Consider the following 21,870-nt stretch of genomic DNA (forward strand, 5'->3'; position numbering starts at 1 on the left):
ATCTGGAAAGATCGAGGGATATTGAAACAAACGAAGGTTAGACTTGTGCGCCCTCTGGTGTTCCCAATATTTCTCTATGGTTGTGAGACATGGACTAATCGAGCAAACTTGATCAAGCGTATCAACGCCTTTGAGATGTGGTGTTGGCGCCGGCTTTTACGGATACCTTGGACAGCTAGGCGTGCTAATCAGTCCATATTGGAAGAGCTACGCATAAAACGCCGGTTGTCAACAATATGCCAGTACCTAATACTCATATACTTCGGGCACCTCTCACGTCGCTCCTCGGATAGCCTGGAGAATGTTATAATGACGGGTAAAGTTGAAGGCACCAGACCTCAGGGCCCTCGTCCTACTAGATGGTGTGCTCAAATCACTGCACTTATGCAATTAAAACTGCACGAGGCCATGCGCTTGGCGAAGAATAGAAGCCTATGGAGGAACCTGATCTTCAACAGAAGGACATGATGTCACGATCCTCAGCATTGAGGGACCGACTGAAGAAGAAGAAGAAGGTCTGTAGGTCTGTAATTAGTTTATGTAGCTTCAGATACCATAGTTAAAAAATACAGCGAATTCAAGTTTTTCATACAAAACTTGTTTTTGCTCTATTTCGTTTGTTTTATAAACTGGAGCTATATATAGTTATAGTTTGTCAAAGGACTGTCTCATTTCATCATAATCATACTATCTTTGTCTTACACTAGTACTAGCACCCAAAAAAAGGATGAGTATAGTTTTTTGGTTCTTATTTACTGCCAATTTGGTTTGACCAACTATATTTGTTATACAAGGGTGCAAAGTTGTATTTTACCCGCGAGTGTTTCAACACACGAAAAGTAAAATACATTTACACACAAAAGTTTTCACTTCACTTAGTGAGGAAAGTACAACATGCAAAAAACAGCTGCCGTGTCAGACGTATCTCTGCTATCTTTAGATAGCAGAGATACGCCTAACCAGTGCAAAATGAAACTAGACACTATGCTTTACATAATACTTAAACAAAATTTCAAAAAATGTCTTTAGTTACTGAGATATTTCATGTTTTAAGATAGACGTTTTCGAATTTTTGGACATTGAGTTATGCGTATCTCTTCTAACTCAAGTTAGAATAATTATGCGTAACTCTTCGCAGTTTTTTTACGGCAAACTGGATATCTACTATCTCGAGTTATCATAGTTTCGCGTAACCACACTCAGGTAGTACGGCGATAGGCGGTTCGCGGTGAGGCGGGGCGCGGAGGGAGCGGCTCGTCGCTCCTTGCCACGTGTATTTGTTTATTTGTGTCGTTTTCAAGCAAAAGGTACCACATTGTCGCTTATCATAAGGACATTCTGACAGGTTTTTCTTTTAAAGATACAAGCAATTTTCGTCCTTATGGTAAGCGACAATGTGGTACCTTTTGATTGAAAACGTCACATTTACATTTCATTACGTACGTAATATTGACCCGGTTAAGTTAGCGTTCCGGTGTTTTTTTTATGTTGTTTGTTCAAAATATGATAAATTAGTCTTTAAAATGAGTTCTTTACGAAGTAAAGCCTTGTTACGAATGTGTAGTGATAGAAATGTCGTAGAAAACAAAGGTTGTGCGACTAATGATCTTAGCTAATCTCACTTTGTAATCATTGCTGAAAACCCTGTGAAAAACTAAACTATGTTTTTTTTTTGAAATCTTAAGATAACCTACATAGGTACTGAACTGTTTATCTTCGTCCGCTGTCTGTCATGAACTAGTCTTCAACTGGTCTTGTGATTGTCATGTCTAATTTTGAATTTAAATGTCGGTCGTTTCAAATGTTCCAATATTCCAAATATGTATGTCAGTCAGCTAGTCAGTCAGTTGGTCTATGTCAGGTCGCCACGGAGGTTAGAAGCCCCGACAGGTACCTACTTACAAAAATCTTAACGTAAATTATAAATAAAAAGTGACAAACTCAAAAATAATTGAATGATAGTTATACCTGACAATATAATATAAGTAATGCACGAGTACTATCTTGTTTCATACTTCTGTAGTAGTTTCTTTCTTTTGTAGAAGATAACTAATAAATGCATAAAAAGTAAGTAAAATTATGAACATAATTTATAAAACATAATTTTTTTAATCTTCTTTTTATTTTTATTACTAAAAGCAACAAAAAGTTTTAAACAGTGTCAGTAGAGGCAAAATATTAGTTTAAACATATATTTGGATCGCTGGAGTGTGTTATTTTCAAATACATAGAAACGTATAGTTAATGATTCTGATTCTGAATAAATTTTTTGGAGTAACTGACCTTAATATTTTTACTAGGTATCTTCTAATGCCCACAATAAATTTACACCAAACCTGAACCTAAACCTGAGTTCCACTAGGTACAGCCAGGGTTCAGCGTCAGCTCTATCTTGGGTACTGCTCTCCCAAGTGCTCATCAAGGCGTGTCGGATGACCAAAACAGCGTTTGCCTACGTTGCACCAAACCTGAGTTCCACTATTAGGTACAGCTCTCCCAAGTGCTCATCAAGGCGTGTCGGATGACCAAAACAGCGTTTGCCTATGTTACACCAAACCTGAATTCCAATAGGTACAGCCGGGGTTCAGCATCAGCTCTATCTTGGGTACTGCTCTCCCAAGTGCTCATCAAGGCGTGTCGGATGACCAAAATAGCGTTTTCCTACGTTGCACCAAACCTGAGTTCCACTAGGTACGGCCAGGGTTTAGCATCAGCTTTATCTTGGGTACTGCTCTCCCAAGTGCTCATTTAAGACGTGTTGGATGACCGAAACAGCGTGTGCCTATGTTACACCAAACCTGAGTTCCACTAGGTACAGCCGGGGTTCAGCATCAGCTCTATCTTGGGTACTGCTCTCCCAAGTGCTTATCAAGGCGTGTCGGATGACCAAAACAGCGTTTGCCTACGTTGCACCAAACCTGAGTTCCACTATTAGGTACAACTCTCGCAAGTGCTCATCAAGGCGTGTCGGATGACCAAAACAGCGTTTGCCTATGTTACACCAAACCTGAGTTCCACTAGGCCACAGGTACAGCCAGGGTTCAGCATCAGCTCAGCTCTATGTATACTAAAACCTTCTCCAGAATGTAACAAACACTTTTCTGAAAACCGCATCAAAATCGGTTCAGCCAAACGCGAGATAATCGCGGACAAACATACGGGTTAAACTGAGAACCTTTTTTTAAGGCGGTTAAAATTTTTGGAGTAACTGACCTTCTGCCGTTAATTCCGCCTTTTACACTTACTGGAATTCAATATTAAATAAAGTACATACAAACAAACACACACATACATACATACATACATACATACATACATACATATATACATACACACATACATACATACATACATACATACATACACGCAAAACATGCATACGCTATTAAACATAAGGCTCTTTCCACCAATCGATTGATCTACTTTATAACCAATGATGTAAGGACTGATGGATCTCGGGCTCCTTGTATGTAATGTGAGTTAGCACATTATAAAATGGATTATCTTATGTAGTCTGGTTACGCGTTTTACTAGGAGCACTAATACAACGAACTCTTACAACTTAAGATAGAAGAACTACGCGTGACCACCTCAATATTCCCCATGCCCTGGTTACACGTTTTACTAGAAGTTGATACAATGTAGTCTTCTAACTTTAGATAAACGAAAACCTCAATAAGCCCGCGAGCCGTGGCCACGCGAAATAGTATGAGCGCTCATACAACGAACTCGTCTAACTTTAAGTTAACATAGTTACGCGCAACCACCAAATGTATGAAACAGTGGTTACGCCAAACTATGTTTATGCGTTTATTTCAAAAACTATGTACTTTTACAAAAAAAAAAGTAAAGAAATATTATACTTCACGTCTATTGAAACACAAAACACTTTTAAAAAATGACTTAACTCAATAAACTGACGAAATATATGAGTTTATTAGTTTTCACGCTCACCAAAAACTTTAAAGTCGATTTACTCAAAACTATGTTTTTTGAGATAGCAGAGATACGTCAGACACGGCAGACAGCTCATAAAAAAATAAGTCTTTAAGGTCCCTCCACACTCATGCGCGAATCACGGCGCGAAGCCGCGAACGCGAGTGTAGTCTAGTTCGCTAATCAGCGAAGTCGATTTCGCGTTTGCGGCTTCGCGCCGTGTAGTCTGGAGCGAGCTTTATACAAATAAAGACTGTACAAACACATAATAATCATCAATATCATCATCATGAAAACTTGCGATTTCTGAACGAAACTGACGACGTGTTAAAACGTCAACTTGACGTTTAATTTGACGTATTGACTATTGAGATTTCGTGTATAGACCGTGTAGTTCGAGTACTAACACAATTTTTTTCTTGAACATTGGAATTATTTTGATATTAGAGGTATTTTGTATTTTCCACATGTGAGAAATCTTCTACACTATCTCAAATTGATGGAAAGATATTTAATTCAGGACAATGACAACCTTAAGAGAACGCCAACTCAGTAAGTCTTAATTGACTATTTAACTCCATGTTAACATACAATGAGTTGGGAATTACTCACATATACTTTTCCAGATGCCTTAAAGCAGATGCTGAACCTCAACCAGCCGCTAACTAAGGGCGTGGCAACTGAACCGACATGGAAAGTGCTGGTGTACGACAGAATTGGCCAAGACATTATTTCTCCGCTAATATCTATCAAAGAGTTAAGGGAATTAGGTGTCACTCTACACGTGTAAGTACCTACTTATGTTTCATTCGATTTTTACCGCCTATTATATTTTACTGATAAATAAGAAAATTTGGTGTGAAAGTAATCAAATATCTAAATTCTAAGTAAATAAAGCAAAGGCCCTAAATCCCAATTTAACTCATAATTTATATAAATAATGTCCACCTTATCCATAACAAATGTTTCAATATTTTCATAAATAATTAATTTGTAAAATCCCAGTCAGCTGCATTCCGATAGAGACAACATTCCAGAAGTGCCTGCCGTCTACTTCTGTGCTCCTTCAGAAGAGAACCTCGGCCGCATCTGCCAGGACCTGGACAATGGGATCTACGACCAGTACCACTTGAACTTCATATCACCCATAACGAGGCAGAAACTAGAGGACCTTGCAGCGTCAGCCATCCAGTCTAACTCAGTCATGCATATACACAAAGTTTTTGATCAGTATTTGAACTTCATTTGCTTAGAGGATGATTTGTTTATTATGAAGCACCAACAGTCAGATTCATTATCTTACTATGGTAAATATTTCTTATATTATTAAATTGGTTTGTGTTTGTTGTCAATATCACCAGTGATGTAGTGCAGGTAGTAAGACTCAATTTACGATTCTAAAACAAAAATCGGGCATGAAGTACATTATTTTTATGTTTTGTGCAATAAAACTTAAATAAATAAAATATCAGAAAATGTAATCATTTATTTACACAATACCTACAATAAAAATGTGCACACTACATAAAAATAAAAAAACTGGCCAAGTGCGAGTCGGACTCGCACACCGAGGGTTCCGTACTTTTTAGTATTTGTTGTTATAGCGGCAACAGAAATACATCATCTGTGAAAATTTTAACTCTCTAGCTGTCATGGTTAATGAGATACAGCCTGGTGACAGACAGACAGACGGACGGACAGATGGACAGCAGTCTTAGTAATAGGGTCCCGTTTTTACCCTTTGGGTACGGAACCCTAAAAAAGAATACAGTATTTTAAAATTAGGTTTTAATCAATTTCAATAATACTTTTTGTGAAAACAGACCAAAAATATAATAAATGTATATATAAACAATAATTTATTTGTTACAGCAATAAACAAAGGTGACACTAAAGATACTGAAATGGAGGCTATCATGGATACCATTGTAGAAAGTTTATTCTCTGTGTTTGTTACTTTAGGTATGTACTATGTATATGTATAAACCATTTTTTGTATTTCTTTGTGTTAATAAAACTATGTCAGGAGCTAATCAAAGAAAATATACATATGATTTTTTTCTATGAGGTTTATATTTTTCTAATATTTATATTTTAGGTAATGTGCCTATAATAAGAAGTAGCAAAGGCAATGCAGCTGAAATGGTAGCAACAAAACTAGACAAAAAGTTGAGAGAGAATCTATGGGATGCCAGAAACAATTTGTTCCATGGCAACACAGGTCAATTCAGTTTCACTAGGCCTATGCTTATTTTGTTGGATAGAAATATTGATATGGCGACACCCTTGCATCACACATGGACCTACCAGGCTTTGGCACATGATGTACTGGACTTGTCACTGAACAGGTAGGCTATGTTCATATGTATCATAACAAGTTGTAATAAATGATAATCAGCCTTATGATCTAGGGAATAACGTTAAAGTTGTAAGGAAATTATAGTCTCTTATACTTCATTTTTTTAGCATTAGAAAGAAGGTAAGCGATCTTGATGTGTCTTCTTATTAAAAAACACTTGAGAATTAAGTCACAGAAAGTACGTAACAATTATATATAAATAATATAATATAATTTACATTCTTTATAGATACTCATTTTTTAAAGCGATTTTTCAATTAAAAGACATGGCAAGATTGTTTACTTTTTTTCTAATGCTAAAATAACGAAGTATGGTAGAGTTAGACCAAGATACTTATCTTGGTCTAACTCTACCATACTTCGTTCGTTATTATTATGCTGCATACTTATGCAGCATAATAATAATAGCAAAAAGTCTACAATCTACTAAAAAACCAAGCACAACCCAACACAGAGTTCTTACCAATCAAACACTTAGTCTAACTTCTAGACGACATGAACTATTGACCATGAAGCCAAGAACCAGAGAAATTAAAGAAGAATTAAAGGTGATATTCAAACAAACAAATAAGGCAATCCGAAAAGACTATGATAGCCATAGACAATCAGTAATAGAAAGGAACATGTCAAAGTTCAGAAGCTCAAAGAGAGCTTCTAAAGAACTTGCTACTTGCAAAAATTGGATACAATCTTTGAATGATGAAAAGGGAGAAACTAGGGATAGAGATGATATAGTGAAACATGCCACAACTTTCTATGCTGGACTTTACAAAAAACCATTACAGGAGGAAGAAATTAACTATAACTGTAATAAAGAAAATACTTCAGAAACAATCCCAGAGCAAATAACTATAAATGAGATCCTAAAACATATAAAAAAAACCTGAGAAAAGCCCAGGAGCAGACAGCATCTCGAATGAAGCCCTAAAAATAGGTGCTCCAATTTTAATAACATATCTAGTAAAACTGTTCAACCTAGTTTTGAAAAACAAGGAAGTACCAAACCAGTGGTGTGAATCGAACATAACACTACTCTACAAGAAAGGGAACCCGCTTGACATCAGCAACTACAGACCTATAAGCCTACTATCAACAATATATAAACTCTTCTCATCAATAATTCTGAGTAGAATAGCTCCAAACATCGACAGAAATCAACCGGTTGAACAGGCAGGATTCAGATCACACTATTCTACAACCGACCACATCCACACCATGGAACAGGTTATTGAAAAATATAAAGAATTTAATAGGCCACTATATATAGCTTTTATGGACTACTCGAAAGCTTTCGATAGTATAACACAGTCATCTATATTGCTTGCCCTAAAAAACAATAATATCAACAACACATATATAGACATAATAAAGAATATTTATTCAAAAAGCACAAGCAGAGTTAAACTAGAAAGGCAAGGCGAACCATTCACAATTGGGAGAGGAGTGAGACAAGGCGACCCACTCTCTCCAAATCTATTTATAGCGGTTCTGGAGGATATTTTCAAGAAAATGGACTGCAATCGAAAAGGAATATGGATATCAAACAAAAAACTAACGCATTTAAGATTTGCTGATGACATAGCCATCTTTAGTGAATCAGCAAAAGACATGGAAAAAATGCTACAAGAACTGGACTTTGAAAGCAAAAAAATCGGCCTGCACATGAATGCATCTAAAACTAAAATCATGTCAAACTACAACAAGAAGACTATTAAAATAGAGGAAAAACCCATAGATTATGTAGAAGACTATGTATATCTGGGAAAATTAGTATCTTTCGCAACAACCAGTAATGAAAATGAAATTGATAGAAGAATAAACACAACCTGGAAGAAATACTGGGCACAAAAAGAAATTCTCAAAGGCAATTACAATCTTAACATGAAAAAGGTCATAATGGACTCCTGCATTCTTCCAAGTTTGACATATGCATGCCAAACATGGGTTTACACGGAAAGAGCGAAGAACAAAATTCTATCTTGCCAGCATGCAATGGAAAGAAGTATTTTAAATTTAAGAAGAATACAAAAAACAAGAAATATAGACATCCGCAAGAGAACAAAGATAACAGATGCCCTGCAGTTTAGTCTGAAACAAAAGTGGAGGTGGGCAGGTCATGTAGCAAGATATCAGGATCAAAGGTGGACAAATCTTGTAACAAAATGGCCAGGCCCAGCTGGAAAGAGAAGAGCGGGAAGGCAAAGAAAAAGATGGGCAGATGACATTGTACAGGCTGCGGGAAAAAAATGGATGGATGTTGCCACCGACAAAGAGAGGTGGAGACAGATGGAGGAGGCTTATACCCTTGGGGACCACTAATGTGGGATAAAGCTAAATAATAAAATAAAATAAAAAAGTATGCAGCGATTTTAATAGCCCAGACTGTGCAATTGTTATTTAAAAACGTCAAACTTTTATAAAATTATGACGTATAAATAACGGGTCTCTATTGTTTGACATAATTATTGAAAGTCATAAAATGTAATGATTGTCATATTATCATTAGTCATAACTTGGTTTTTCTCAGAAACGTGTAATTTTTCAGGATTGCCATAAAACAAACCTAACCTAACCTATCTATAGGATAACCCGAGGAAAACCCTGAAAAGTTAACGGATTCAGAATTATGACTAATGATAATATGACAATCATTACATTATGACTTTCAATAATTATGTCAAAAAAAGGAACCCCATAAAGAACACTTGCACAGTCTGTGCTGTCAAAATTGTTGCAGTTATATTGGTCTATAGTATTTTATACAATCGTGATATAATAGAGAGCTTTTCAGTCGAGTACCGTGTTTAAGCAACGAAGCTTGCTGAGTTGCTTAACTAAGGTACGAGATTGAAAAGCTTGATTATAGCACTATTGTATACAATACTTTTTCTACGAGACAAAAAAATAATACTTTCAACTAGTAGAATCATACCACCAAACCAAACCAAAACCAAAAGTACCTATACCTACAGCTAAGATACGTGAGCTGCCTTAGCCCGCGATACCTTCATACTCGTGCGCGCCCTGGCCGCCGCGCGGCCGCCGCGGGCCCGGCGCCCCCGGCGGGTTGGTCAACGACACCTCGTAACTCATGAGGCCCTGGTACCTGCTCCGCGCTAAATTCAATTTTAAGACAGTTTTTTTCTCGATTTTGGCCACCGTAGCCTAAGGAGACTAACAAGCAACGCTAAGCGGTTTTCGTAGGGTATGAATGTTGCTATATAAAGGGTGTCACATGCGCGTTTCTTATGAAGCACTCGCTTATGAAGCAATTGTTTCTACTACAACATAAAATAAAATGTTTTTGTTGGCCAACCAATCACAAAGCAGTGCGACGCAGCAGCGTGTTTAAGTAGGCTAATTTGCTTTTACAAGAAATATTTTATCAAAATGTATGAAGTTCCATTTTCAAAATTTTTATAATTGACTAAACCGTATCGATAAAATTCTTATGCTTGAGTCGGAAGTGCCATAGACTATACAACGTTGAAAAGAGTAAGGTTGTAGTGTTGCGTGTGAAGTTGTAATACACAGATTATACTCGACGAGTAGAAAAACTTTTTTTCATTCATACTATTTGATGAATAAATTATTTATAGTATAAAAGTTTATGAAATCTACTCAGAATAATGACTAAAGCATAGAAGTCGGGCAAAAATGATTCGCAAAAATGTATACCCGTACTTTACTTCCTTACGAATTAGATAATGTGCCGAAAAGAGATGCATATATGCTTGTTATTTCTCATTTACGTACGGTGTCATAAGTTTGATAATTTGCTAGGGATGTAACTGTGTCGACTTTTTATATCGATAAATTATGCATAAGTTTATGTGCCGTGTAAAAGAATAATCACGAAATTGGCAAATTGATAATAGTCTGGCTAATGAAAGTTGAACCTGAAAAAACGCGGCAATTTCAAGAAATCTGTAGCAGGCGGCTCGTTGAAATGAAATGAAATGAAATGCGTGGAATACAAGGATTGCATAACTTTTATACTTTTTATAATTTTCATATTCTAAAAATCATTAAAAAGTATAAAAATTATGCAATCCTTGGAATCAAAGAGCCGCCTGATATGAGGATTAATGCATGTACCTAATATAGCTTTTATCTCATTTGCAGTCTACCACTCAGAACCGTCTAACTATACCTCTCGTTTTTTTATCATTAGAAAGAAGGCGAGCGATCTTAACGTGTCGTTTTATCGAAAAACACTTTTGAAAATAAGTCACAACAAATATAATATACGATCATTTACATACTTTTGCTTTCATAAGTAAAATATTGCTATATTTATAAAAAAACTTGTCAATAAAAAGACACGTGGAAATGGTTTACCGTTTTTTCTAATGCTAAAAGACTAAGTATAGTTTCTAGTCATGTACAGTCAGCTGCAGAGAAAAGGCACCCCCCTGCATACAAAGTTCTGTAAATTAGTATGGACGTGGGGTACCTTTTCTCTGCAGCTGACTGTACCAAATAGGAAATGAAAAAAAAACGTTCGTGCAATATATTTTTTTATTATTTAATAATAGGGAATATTACGCGAAACTCGGCGTAGGTGGCGCCACTATCACAATCTGAGGGTCTATCGCGAAACAAGAAAATCGAACTTTCGTTATCTAACATCTCTGTCACTCTTGCGTATTCGAGCGATAAAGAGGCAGCTAGATAACGAAATTTCGGATTCGAGTTTTCCGGTAGGTCCCCTGAAAACTTGTCAAAAACCTGTTAAAGGTACAGTATGAATAAACTACTGTGCACTAAAAAAGCTAGTGCTGCACTCTGGTGGCAGAACATTGCAGTAATATCCCCTATTCCTCGTCCTTTGAAAATCTGAAATAAAAAGTTGAGTTTTGTGACCAACAATATTAATAAAAGGAACATTCATCAATGATCATTAATGTCTTTTTTACCCGTACCCAAAGGGTAAAAACGGGACCCTATTACTAATACTTCGCTGTCCGTCTGTCTGTCACCAGGCTGTATCTCATGAACCGTGATAGCTAGACAGTTGAAATTTTCACAGATGATGTATTTCTGTTGCCGCTATAACAACAAATACTAAAAAGTACGGTCCCCTTGGTGCGCGCGTCCGACCCTCACTTGACCGGTTTTTAGTATTAAACTAATCTGGCAAACACAATCTGTCAGTAAGTAAGAACAAAGAAAACTATAGGTACAGTCGAAGGCAAAAATATCGATCCAGACAATTGGCTTAAAAATATGTGAACACGATTTTATTGTCTGAGCGTACACATATTTTTGAGACTTTGGGAATGTATATATATTTATGCCCTTGACTGTACTCATCAATTAAAATGAGACAGTCCTGGGCCAAACTATATGAAAGCTGTAAATATCGATAGGTTATTGATCTGAGGTCGATACATCACTATGCCAAAAATATAACCTTTCATACTTAGCAGAAAAGTTCGAAAATATATGCAAAAATCTATATAGACTTGAATGCAAGTAATAATTACATAAACAACATATCGATTTCTATGTTTAGGGTCAGGTCCTATAAATTAATTTCTTCAAAATTGAACAAAACTCACCGATTAAAGGTTATCGGTTCGTGCGTATTTTCTTTTCTTCCTGTATGCGATTTACAGCCCTCGATCACACAAGACATTATCACCATACCCCGCAATCGAACTAGCAAATCTGTAGCAGTTGTACATCAGGGTTGTCACTGTTGCCAAATGAAGATCAATGTCATGTTGGTAGAAAGTATAATATTTGCAACTTACTTTCTACCAACATGACATTGATCTTCATTTGGCAACAGTGACAACCCTGATGTACAACTGCTACAGATTTGCTAGTTCGATTGCGGGGTATGATTATCACAAAGGGAACTTCAAACCATTACAAATAAAAACTCAGCACGTTTTCCAACAATCTTTCAGGAATAGCAACAATATAATTAAAATAAACCAAGATGACCGCTGAAACATCCCGAAATATTTCAACTAAAATAATACGACTATGTCAAGTTGTTACAGTTGACACCTACCTGTGAAATAACGAGCATATATTTTATTTGGCTGGATTATATTATAGAACCACATAGGACCATTTGACATTTCCCTCAGTTCATCTTATGACAATACTGAAAAAAACGAAAGAACTTGCGGATTGTTGTCTCACTCACTCATAGACAAAAAGTAATAACGTGTTGTGAATACGATATCTTTTACCAAGCTTTTATTTTTGCCCGGCTTCTTTGCTTTAGTCATTATTCTGAGGAAATCTAGTATCTCTTATTTTAATAATAGGGTTCAAAATGTAGAACAATTCATATATGTATCACCATTATTATGGGAGGTACTTTGAATCTGCCATCAAAATTTACACATTCTCCTTACTTCAATAACTACATGTGTATTATTTTAGAGCTGCTGTACCAGAATCTTCAGCAGTGCCAGGGCAAAAGACAAAGATTCGCGTTTGTGATTTGGACTCAAAGGATCCTCTTTGGACGGAGCATAAAGGTAGTCCTTTTCCCACAGTAGCAGAGGCTATACAAGAGGATTTAGACAAATATAGGTTAGTAACTTTATTTAAAACCTATATTATATTGCCGGATTTAGAGGTTAAGTTAATTCTTCAGTTAAATACTACTATGCACATAAAATCGTGCAGACATTATATGTATAGTATAATGTATTTTAATAACATTAAAGTTTTACCTATTACCACAGACAAGAAAGTTCTCATAGTAAAATTGGTTGTAGATAATAATGCTGTTTGTTTCCTACGGTTTCTGAACGCATTTATTTATTTAATCGTATGGCATACATAATAATTGTAAAAATAGAAACAGTGTAAGTATTGTAAGTAATTAAAGATCTGCACATAGACTAGTCAGCCACTTTATGGCTTCGTCGCTCAGGGTGATCAGGTCTTCGGGAGGACCGGCGACATAACGCGTTATAGGACAGTCATGAATGATGTGCTGGATGGTTTGTGCTTCCGCACCGCAACCGCAGGCCGGGGAATCCACCCACCCACCTATACTTGTAGTAGGCGCATCGACCATGACCAGTACTCAGTCTATTAAGTTTGCACCAGTCTCGTCTAGGGAGGTCCGATCCCGTTATTCTGGAGCCAGGCGTGATATCAGAGCCTAGTTTTCGGCCATTAACAAGTCCCACGATTTTGCCCACTCGCGTTTGAGATTTAATTGAGTATCGGCTAGGTTTTTGGCGACGCTACACGAGGAATTCCTGGATTTGAGGCGTCTGAACGCATTTTAGAGCACTAATGATATGTGCGTAGATAAACTAAATATTCATTGTTTTGTTTGTATGACAGTACAGTAGAGTAGACAAATGAGTGCTTCGAATTTGACAGCTATTGTAGGGTGGCCATACATCCCCGTATGCCGGGACATGTGCCCGATTGAAGCGTGATGTCCCGGTGTCCCGTCCAATACGAAAATTGTCCCCGTGGGAATGGAAAAACGAATGGGTTATGTATTCGTCATATCACTACAGTGTACACTCTTCTGTACCTTCACACTGTACGAGTACATATGTATGAGCGACGAATTTTTACACAAACCCCCCCTCCCCCCCCGCCCCTCCCCTCACCATGCAAAACAATTGTTCCGGTCGACGTCCCTATACCTATGGCAACCCTAAGCTAATGTATTCTTAAAATGGCGCTGCACAGCTCTATACCTTATGCGGAAACTGTGGTGTTAAAAGATGATGCTTGTTGTAAATTCAGTTACCACAAATCCGCCATCTATTTCAGCTGTCAAACATGGGGGCACGATTTTATTATACAATCAATGAATCTTTGTCATAAACTAAAATATGTTCTATGATTTTACAGGAATTCGGAAGCAGAAGTGAAGAAGCTGAAAAGCTCAATGGGCCTAGACGCGGACAGCGACCTGGCCCTGAGCATGGTGAGCGACAACACCCAGCGGCTCACCAGCGCCGTCAACTCCCTGCCACAGCTCATGGAGAAGAAGAGGCTGATCGACATGCACACCACCATTGCCACAGGTATTAAAAGCTTGCACTTGCATTGGCCACCTTCTACAGGCACCTCTGAGTATTAGGGTAGATGGGTGTATCAACTTTTTCTTGTCACTCTTAAAATCCCGATTTTTATGGCATTTAAATTAAACAATAATGCGTTTTTGTGTCAGTTGTAAGCCCTTTCTATAACAGGTCATCTTCTAATCATGTTAGTAGTAAGACTAGTAAGTAGTACAACAGGTCTAACAAACTGTGCTAGTGTTGTCCCCTGACAGAATAACAACAAGAAATAGTTCATCTATTTAGATAGATAAACTATTTCTTGAACATATCAAACCCTTTCAATAGTCCTATAATAAATGTAGAGATCCAATTTTGGCGCAATTACTTGCAATAATGTGGATGTGACTAAGAATTTAATAGATTTCGTACCCGAGTTTAATTTCAATATAGTATAGTATTAATAGGGTAGTTGACACATGTTGAATTTTATAACTAAATCTAGTTAAATAGATAGAAAATGAGCAATTTATCACAATAAATTGGAAACTTAAAAAATATATGGGAATAAGTAATAAAACCTTGCTCGCGGAACTGATGGCCGGCGGGGCCGGAAGGTTCTGGAGTGGCGTCCGCGTACCGGAAGACGAACTGCCGGTGGGCCTCCAACGAGGTGGAGCGACGACCTGGTGAAGGTCGCGGGAATTCGGTGGATGATGATGATGATGATGAAGTAATAAAAAAATACAAGACCAGTTTCGAAAAAAAATCTTTTTTTTTACTTTCAAATAGGAGAAAAAAAACGGTTCCACTCGATTCCTTACATTTTATTTAAAAAAATATTGTACAGCAAAAATATACATAATAAACGCAACATTTCACCGACAAAAACGCAATTTCCTTGTTTTGCATACATCGGAACGGCTTCTATGCAAAGTGACACAGTGGCGTCACAATGTGTTTCCATTTGTTTTAGAGCGTTTGCTCAGTAAAGTGGCGATGCCTTAGAGCGCTTGCTCAGTAAAGTGGCGATGCCAGACTTATGACCATCATTTGTGACTTTTGTATTGCTTTAAGACAATGGGTCCCATACAGACATTTGATCCTCTAAACAAACCTGATCGACTGATACTATAAAAAAATAGTCAACTACTTTTGAACCTTAATTTGAATTTTTATAAAACGTGTTTTTTACAGCTATTCTAAACGCAATAAAATCAAGACGATTAGACTCATTCTTCGAACTGGAGGAAAAGATAATGAGCAAAAGCAGCGGCGTAGAAAGCAAGGCAGTCATCGACCTGATCGCAGACCCCAGCGCAGGCACGCCGGAGGACAAGATGCGGCTCTTCATTATTTACTATCTGTGCACTTCGCAAATACCCGACGACGATTATAAGAAGCTGGAATCCGCGTTGGTGGCTGCCAATTGTGATGTCAACCCTATCTCGTACATGCGGCGATGGAAGTGAGTAATATCCTTTTCACCTCAGCAGCTCGAACAAGCCTACTTTCGTCACTCCCTGGAGTGAGGAAAGTGCGACTTTCGTCACTCCAGGGAGTGAAACAATGTAGCTTTTTAATTTAGTGAAGGCCATGAACTTCATACTTTTATTACATTTTTTTTACGGTACGGTACGGTTATTCTGTGTAATTCGAAATACATTTTAACCTTTAATATGTTCTCACTACTGAGGTGAAAAATTATGTGTGCAACACGAGAGCAAAGTTATTTTACATCTCGTGTTTTTGAGTCCCTCGCTACGCTCAAGATTCTACCTTAGAATCACTCTCTTCGCTCGTGATTCAATTATAGAATCTTTCGCTTTCTCGGGACTCAAAATAAACACTCGCAAGAAAAACCAACTTTCCTCTCTTGTTGCACAAATAACTATTTTGTGGCTTTCTATATCAAATAGAAGATTGTACAGCAAGATCATAAAACAACCCATTTTATCAGAAGCAAATAGTGGATAAAATGGGTATTTATGCAAGGAAAGGTTACAGAATCTGCTAATCACCTGCATTGCGAGAAAAAAAAACGCGGACACATATATATTTAAGCGTAAATTATGCTGTTTAAATCTGGGACTAAATAAATTAGTATGTCAGTCCTGCTGGAGTGGGATCGCACTACCCTCCTCAGTGATTAAATGGCAGGTTTTTTGGACTATTGCTAAGTCAGTAAGGGCCTAATAGAATGATTTTACTTTATGCATTAGAGCATAGAAAGCCTTTTTATGCAGCCTACACATAACAAAAAGATAAACTTACTGAAAATACTAATATCAACATGGACTTTCAGGGGCTTCACAAAAATGTCTGGCCATTACGAGGGTGGAGGTACAAAAACAGTGTCCATGTTTTCAAAGTTGGTTTCCCAAGGATCATCCTTTGTAATGGAAGGTGTCAAGAATTTGGTTGTTAAGAAACACGTAAGCAATGTTCCTATTTTTTTAATTAATTAGAATGTTATACATATATATAACTTATATAGTTAGTGTTAATAATAACTGTAGTATCTACATACCAAGTCTGCAACATGTGTTGCAAGCATAAAAACTAACAGAGCGACCTATACTTAGTTTTTTTTAGCATTAGAAAAAGGTAAGCGACCTTGACGTTCTTTTTATTAAAAATCACTTATAAAAAACAAGTCACAGCAAATATGTTACAATTATAATCATATACGATATTTTACATTCTTTTGCTTTCATAAGTAATATAAAATAATTTTTTAAAAGGGTTTTTCAATATTTTTCTAATCCAAAAAAAAAAACGAAATATAATTGAAAGTCATAATGTAATGATAGTCATAATTCTGAAACCGTTAACTTATCAGGATTTTCCTCAGGTTATCCCATAGATACGAGGGTTGATCCGTATGCACCACCCCTGACCTCTTTGCTGTCACTTGGTTATTAAAACCTTTTTGCTGTAGGTTTATAGACATTTAGAGGTTATTAAAAAAAAAAAAAACATTTTTAAATGTCGAACTATTATTGAGCTACAGCTTACTGTAATTGTTGAGTCGTGGTTTTTTTGTATGAAAATGGATCCTGATGAGCAGAGGGCGGTAATAAAATATCTACAAAAAAAATATTTTACACCAACTCAAATCCATCAAGATATTGTGGCAACTGTAGGGGAGTGTGCAGTATCCTATGACCATAGTGAAACGTTGGTGTCGAGAGTTTAAGTGCGGAAGATCAAGTTGTGAAAACCAACATGGCGGTGGACCACCTGTAACGGTCACTACAGACGAAAACATTAATAAAGTTCACGATATGGTGTTACAAGACCGGCGAATACGTATCAGGCAAATTGTTGAAGAGACTGGCTTATCATATCATGTAGTGCAACAGATACTAAAGAATTGGGTATGAACAAGATCAGTGCAAGATGGGTGCCACGAATGTTGACCATTGATCAAAAAAGACGTAAGAGTATTGATTTGCCAGCGTCTGTTGGATATGTACCAAGCAAATAAAGATAATTTTCTCTATAGATACGTAACCATGGAGGAGTCTTGGGTACATCACTATGATCCCGAAACTAAAATTCAAAGTAAGCAGTGGAAACACAGTGGTTTCTGCAGGAAAGGTTATGCTGTCTGTATTCTGGGATGCTCAAGGAATAATCCTGACTGACTATTTGAAAAAGGGAGAGACTATTACAGGGGCCTATTATGCAAACTTAATTCTAAAATTGCGAGAGGCTATTAAAGAGAAACGCCGGGGCAAGTTGACAAGTGGCGTACTCTTCCACCAAGATAATGCTCCCGTCCATATGTCCTGTGTCGCTAAGGCTGCCATACACCAAGCAGGCTTCGAATTGGTGGAGCACCCACCGTATTCGCCTGACTTGGCCCCCAGCGACTACAGGCTATTCCCAAAATTAAAGGAATTTTTACGTGGAAAATTTTTTTTGGACAATCATGAGGTGATATCTGTTGTGGAGGAGGAGTGGTTTTCAGAGGTCGGACATTTTTTTTTCAGGAGGCTATTGAAATGCTGGAGCACCGATGGAATAAGTGTATTAGTATTGAGGGAGACTATGTAGAAAAATAAAATATAAATCTTGAATGTAGCTTCATTATAAGAGGGTTAGGGGTGGTGCATACGGATCAACCCTCGTAGGTTAGGTTAGGTTTGTTTTATGGCAATCCTGGAAATTTACGCGTTTCTGAGAAAAACCAAATTATGACTAACAAGAATGTGGACAAACAATGCAATTTTCCACAATTTTGCGTTGGTCCGCTTAATGTGTCACAATCATGGTCAGGGGGGTGTCACTGCGCAGTTTAGGTACATTTGGCCGGCGCGCCTCCCGGGCAGGCGTATGTCAGTGGGCTGCCGCTCGGCTCGCACGTGGCGCTCGCGCAAAATTGAAAATACATAATGGCTTCGAAACCTAAATCTCGATCTAATCCGTATGAAAGATATTGTTATGTTTACGGATGTCTGAATAAACGGAAGAACAAGGAAGCAGAAATAACATTTTTTTAAATTCTGGACGATATTGAAAAGTAAGTCAAACTATCTCCGGATAAAAAAATTATGTTTACAGAATCAACGTTTGTAATTCCTACATATTTATCTTAAAAATAATAAATCAGTAGGTATAGGTTAAAAACTAGTCAAGTGACAACCCCGTGCAGACACACGGCTCGGTCATAAAACTGCGGCGCACAAAGAAGATTCACGGTTCGTGCGCGGTTATAAGTTTCAATTTTGCTTGCAGGCGGCGAGCATAGGTATAATTTTATGCCTAAATCTGACTTTTGTGAAGGAGTGAATTTTCTGTACGCTAGTACTATTTGTTATTCTGTGTCATGGTGACGCAAGACGCAACGCAAGATAGGTAGAAACCATAACGTTTGCAATAGGGTATTTGACTGTATTTAAAATAAATTATTTTACACCATGCAAGAAACAAAGCACCAGAAAATTAATAAAGAAACGTAGACAGCAGTTATTTTTAGACACAGTTTCTATTTTAAAACCCGTATGCAACTATAGAGTAGGTAATTTGGTTGTGACGTTACATGCTAATGTTTCATATAAATGAGGGCTAACGCGTATGAATTCGCCGCTAGGGGCGCTAGTGTAGATGGTGGTCTTCGCATAGTTCGAAATGTCAAATGTCACTTCAATGACTGACAGCTGTTCTTTAGTCTTTTGGACCACCATCAACAGAGGCGCCAACTGGTGAGCAAAAAAACGATAGCCCTCATTCCATAGTCCAAAAAAGAAACTGATTTGATTAACTTAGTAGTCAAATACCCTATTGAACTAGTCTGTGCTCTGGATCATTTGGGTGTCGTTTGGGACAACAGAAGCTGCCAGTGAGCCGGTGCGTGGAGAGCGCGCTGAGCAGCTCGGACAGCGCGGAGCTGACGTGGCTGGACCCGCGCGCCGCGCGCACCGACGCGGCCGCGCGCGCACGCAGCGCGCGCAGCCCGCCGCCCACCGACGCCGTCGTGTTCCTCGTCGGCGGCGGCAACTACATCGAGTACCACAACCTCCTCGACTTCGCTAAGGTACGAGTACCTACCACCTAAGCTAAGGTGACCGAGAGCCTCCTTACCTATCAGCTGTGTGCCTTGAGGCTGGCAAACTGAAGGCCTACCGCGAAAATCAAAATTTCGTTATCTGCCTCTCTCATCACTCTTGCATATTCGAGCGATAGAGGCAAATAGAAGAACGATCGTACGAAGGGGTTCGCGGTAGGCCCTCTGGATTCAACTTGCGACGACGGCGACGCGCATTTGAGAACCAAGCCCTCTAGATTCTAAACTAGCGACGACGTGCATTTGAGAGCCAAAGTCGAACATTTCGTTTAATCCTTAAGTCCGTAGCGGCAACATGCATGCATGCATGCATGCCATCGTATTTAAAACAATAACGCATTTCTACAATAAGAATTACTTTTACAAATCGTATGACTGTTAGAAAATAGAAAGGAATGTCAAATGGTTTAAGGGTTAATCCGCCTTATGTTAAGTACTGTTTCGCTGCCTCACTCATTCAGGGGCGTAGCTAGAGGATATGGCGCCCGGGGCAGTCATAAATTTGCGCCCCCTGACGACTGACAATAGTCCCTGCTGCTGTTTTTTTGCCCATTTTGGCGCCCCCCCCCCCCCCTCTCCTTGGATGGCGCCCATGCCCTCTCTGTCCCCCACCCCCTAGTTACGCCACTGCACTCATTTCCTTGAGAGCATAAGGCAATTAAGGCATCTGTCACGCAATAGGTAACTTGTATTAATTTATACTTGCGGTGGGCATTGCGTATAAAGCGAAAATCTTATTCATATGAAAGATGCACAGGTGGCTTTTGAACCATATTCTGGCGGATTAGTCCTTTCAGAAGTCCCCAGCGTAGCGTACCCGCTATTTCTGTTCAATTTAACATTTGCCGCCCAATTGATAAGAACACAGAAACATCTTTGCATATCACGAACTTATCATGATGATAACTCTTTTGAAAACCCTAACTAGTATAATGATATTTGCAGCAACCAGCTACGAGTGGAACTGCCCGAAAGATCATTTACGGCGCAACGACACTTCCCAACGCCTCGCAGTTCCTCAAGCAACTGTCACTTCTGGGCGAAGAGATCCACTGAGCAATCCCAGCACTGCCAGTTTACTTAACCTATTTTATTGTATAAATAATAAATATTAATCAATGACTATATTTATATGCGTTCTTTATTGTTGTTCTTTCTTGTCTGTGATGGAATCTTGGTGATGCGTTCAATGAAACAATACTTCAACAAGTTGGCATTTTATTTACAATGACACAGAAAATATACCTAACATCTAATATCTACCAATAAATTTTTGATTGTTTTGAACAAGAAGTATAAAATCTAAATCACAAGATAGTAGTAATTTAATAGTTATCAGATCTTGACCCACAAAATATTCATCTCGCTATTTCCGTTTAAAAATGTTAAAATGAAATAAAAATAGATATTAATGCAGAACTTTCACAACCAATCGCCCTCCGTGGTGAGGGACAGTTCTGTAAACCGTGTCGTTATCTTGCCGGTCCTTACGCTATTGTGCTTCATTACAAACTAAAATGTGTCAACTAAGAACGTAATAATTGTAATAACCCTCGAAAAATAGCAAATATGATTACGATTACACTAAGCACTATATTTAACGAACAAAATGATTAACTTTAAGTGACGAGGAACTTGAACATCCACAATATTAACTGTTGCGGCAAGATAATGTAATAGTCTAAGGTAACAAGTACAAACATTAAGAATACAAGTTCTATCACTGATCATGATATGGATTTGGCACAATTAAACACAATAAACAGTTAAGTAGATAATGTATCAATTTTTAAAATAAGAATGCAACGTTATAGTTCGCCATTACCAAGTAATGATTCCAAAAACTAAACTAACACGAAGATCGATATTAAAACGTGTTTCCAAGGGTGACTACTCTCGGCACCTCTACTGTAGATAATAATAGCGAATGAGTAAAGTGCGTATCGCAGTGGATGTCAGGTCGGGGCCGTCTAGTGCACATGTGTAATTATGCTAAAATA

At 37.9% G+C, this 21,870-nt stretch overlaps 1 protein-coding gene across 2 annotated transcripts; it reads left to right on the top strand.

The window, feature by feature from the left end:
• The first annotated feature begins 4,307 nt into the window (after nucleotides 1–4,307).
• On the top strand, nucleotides 4,308–21,079 carry LOC134742528 (protein sly1 homolog). Of its 2 annotated transcripts, XM_063675747.1 has the most exons (11): nucleotides 4,308–4,488; nucleotides 4,563–4,722; nucleotides 4,942–5,243; nucleotides 5,809–5,898; nucleotides 6,035–6,284; nucleotides 12,701–12,853; nucleotides 14,147–14,322; nucleotides 15,496–15,766; nucleotides 16,604–16,733; nucleotides 19,637–19,840; nucleotides 20,816–21,079. In XM_063675747.1, exons 1-11 carry the CDS (start codon nucleotides 4,461–4,463, stop codon nucleotides 20,924–20,926), a joined length of 1,875 nt encoding a protein of 624 aa, XP_063531817.1. In that variant the 5' UTR covers nucleotides 4,308–4,460; the 3' UTR covers nucleotides 20,927–21,079. The 2 variants fall into 2 exon arrangements, with proteins under 2 accessions (XP_063531817.1, XP_063531825.1); XM_063675755.1 differs by lacking the exon at nucleotides 19,637–19,840.
• The last annotated feature ends 791 nt before the right edge of the window (nucleotides 21,080–21,870 follow it).

The sequence above is a fragment of the Cydia strobilella genome, chromosome 1, assembly GCF_947568885.1.
Source record: "Cydia strobilella chromosome 1, ilCydStro3.1, whole genome shotgun sequence".
In the NCBI taxonomy this organism is placed as follows: Eukaryota; Metazoa; Arthropoda; class Insecta; order Lepidoptera; family Tortricidae; genus Cydia; species Cydia strobilella.

What these genes read in the sequence shown, in the direction of transcription:
- LOC134742528 (XM_063675747.1), top strand. Translation starts at nt 4,461, where the DNA reads ATGACAACCTTAAGAGAACGCCAACTCA. An exon ending in AGATTCATTATCTTACTATG is followed by an intron (nt 5,244 to 5,808) that starts GTAAATATTTCT and finishes TATTTGTTACAG; the next exon opens with CAATAAACAAAGGTGACACT. An exon ending in CTGGACTTGTCACTGAACAG is followed by an intron (nt 6,285 to 12,700) that starts GTAGGCTATGTT and finishes GTATTATTTTAG; the next exon opens with AGCTGCTGTACCAGAATCTT.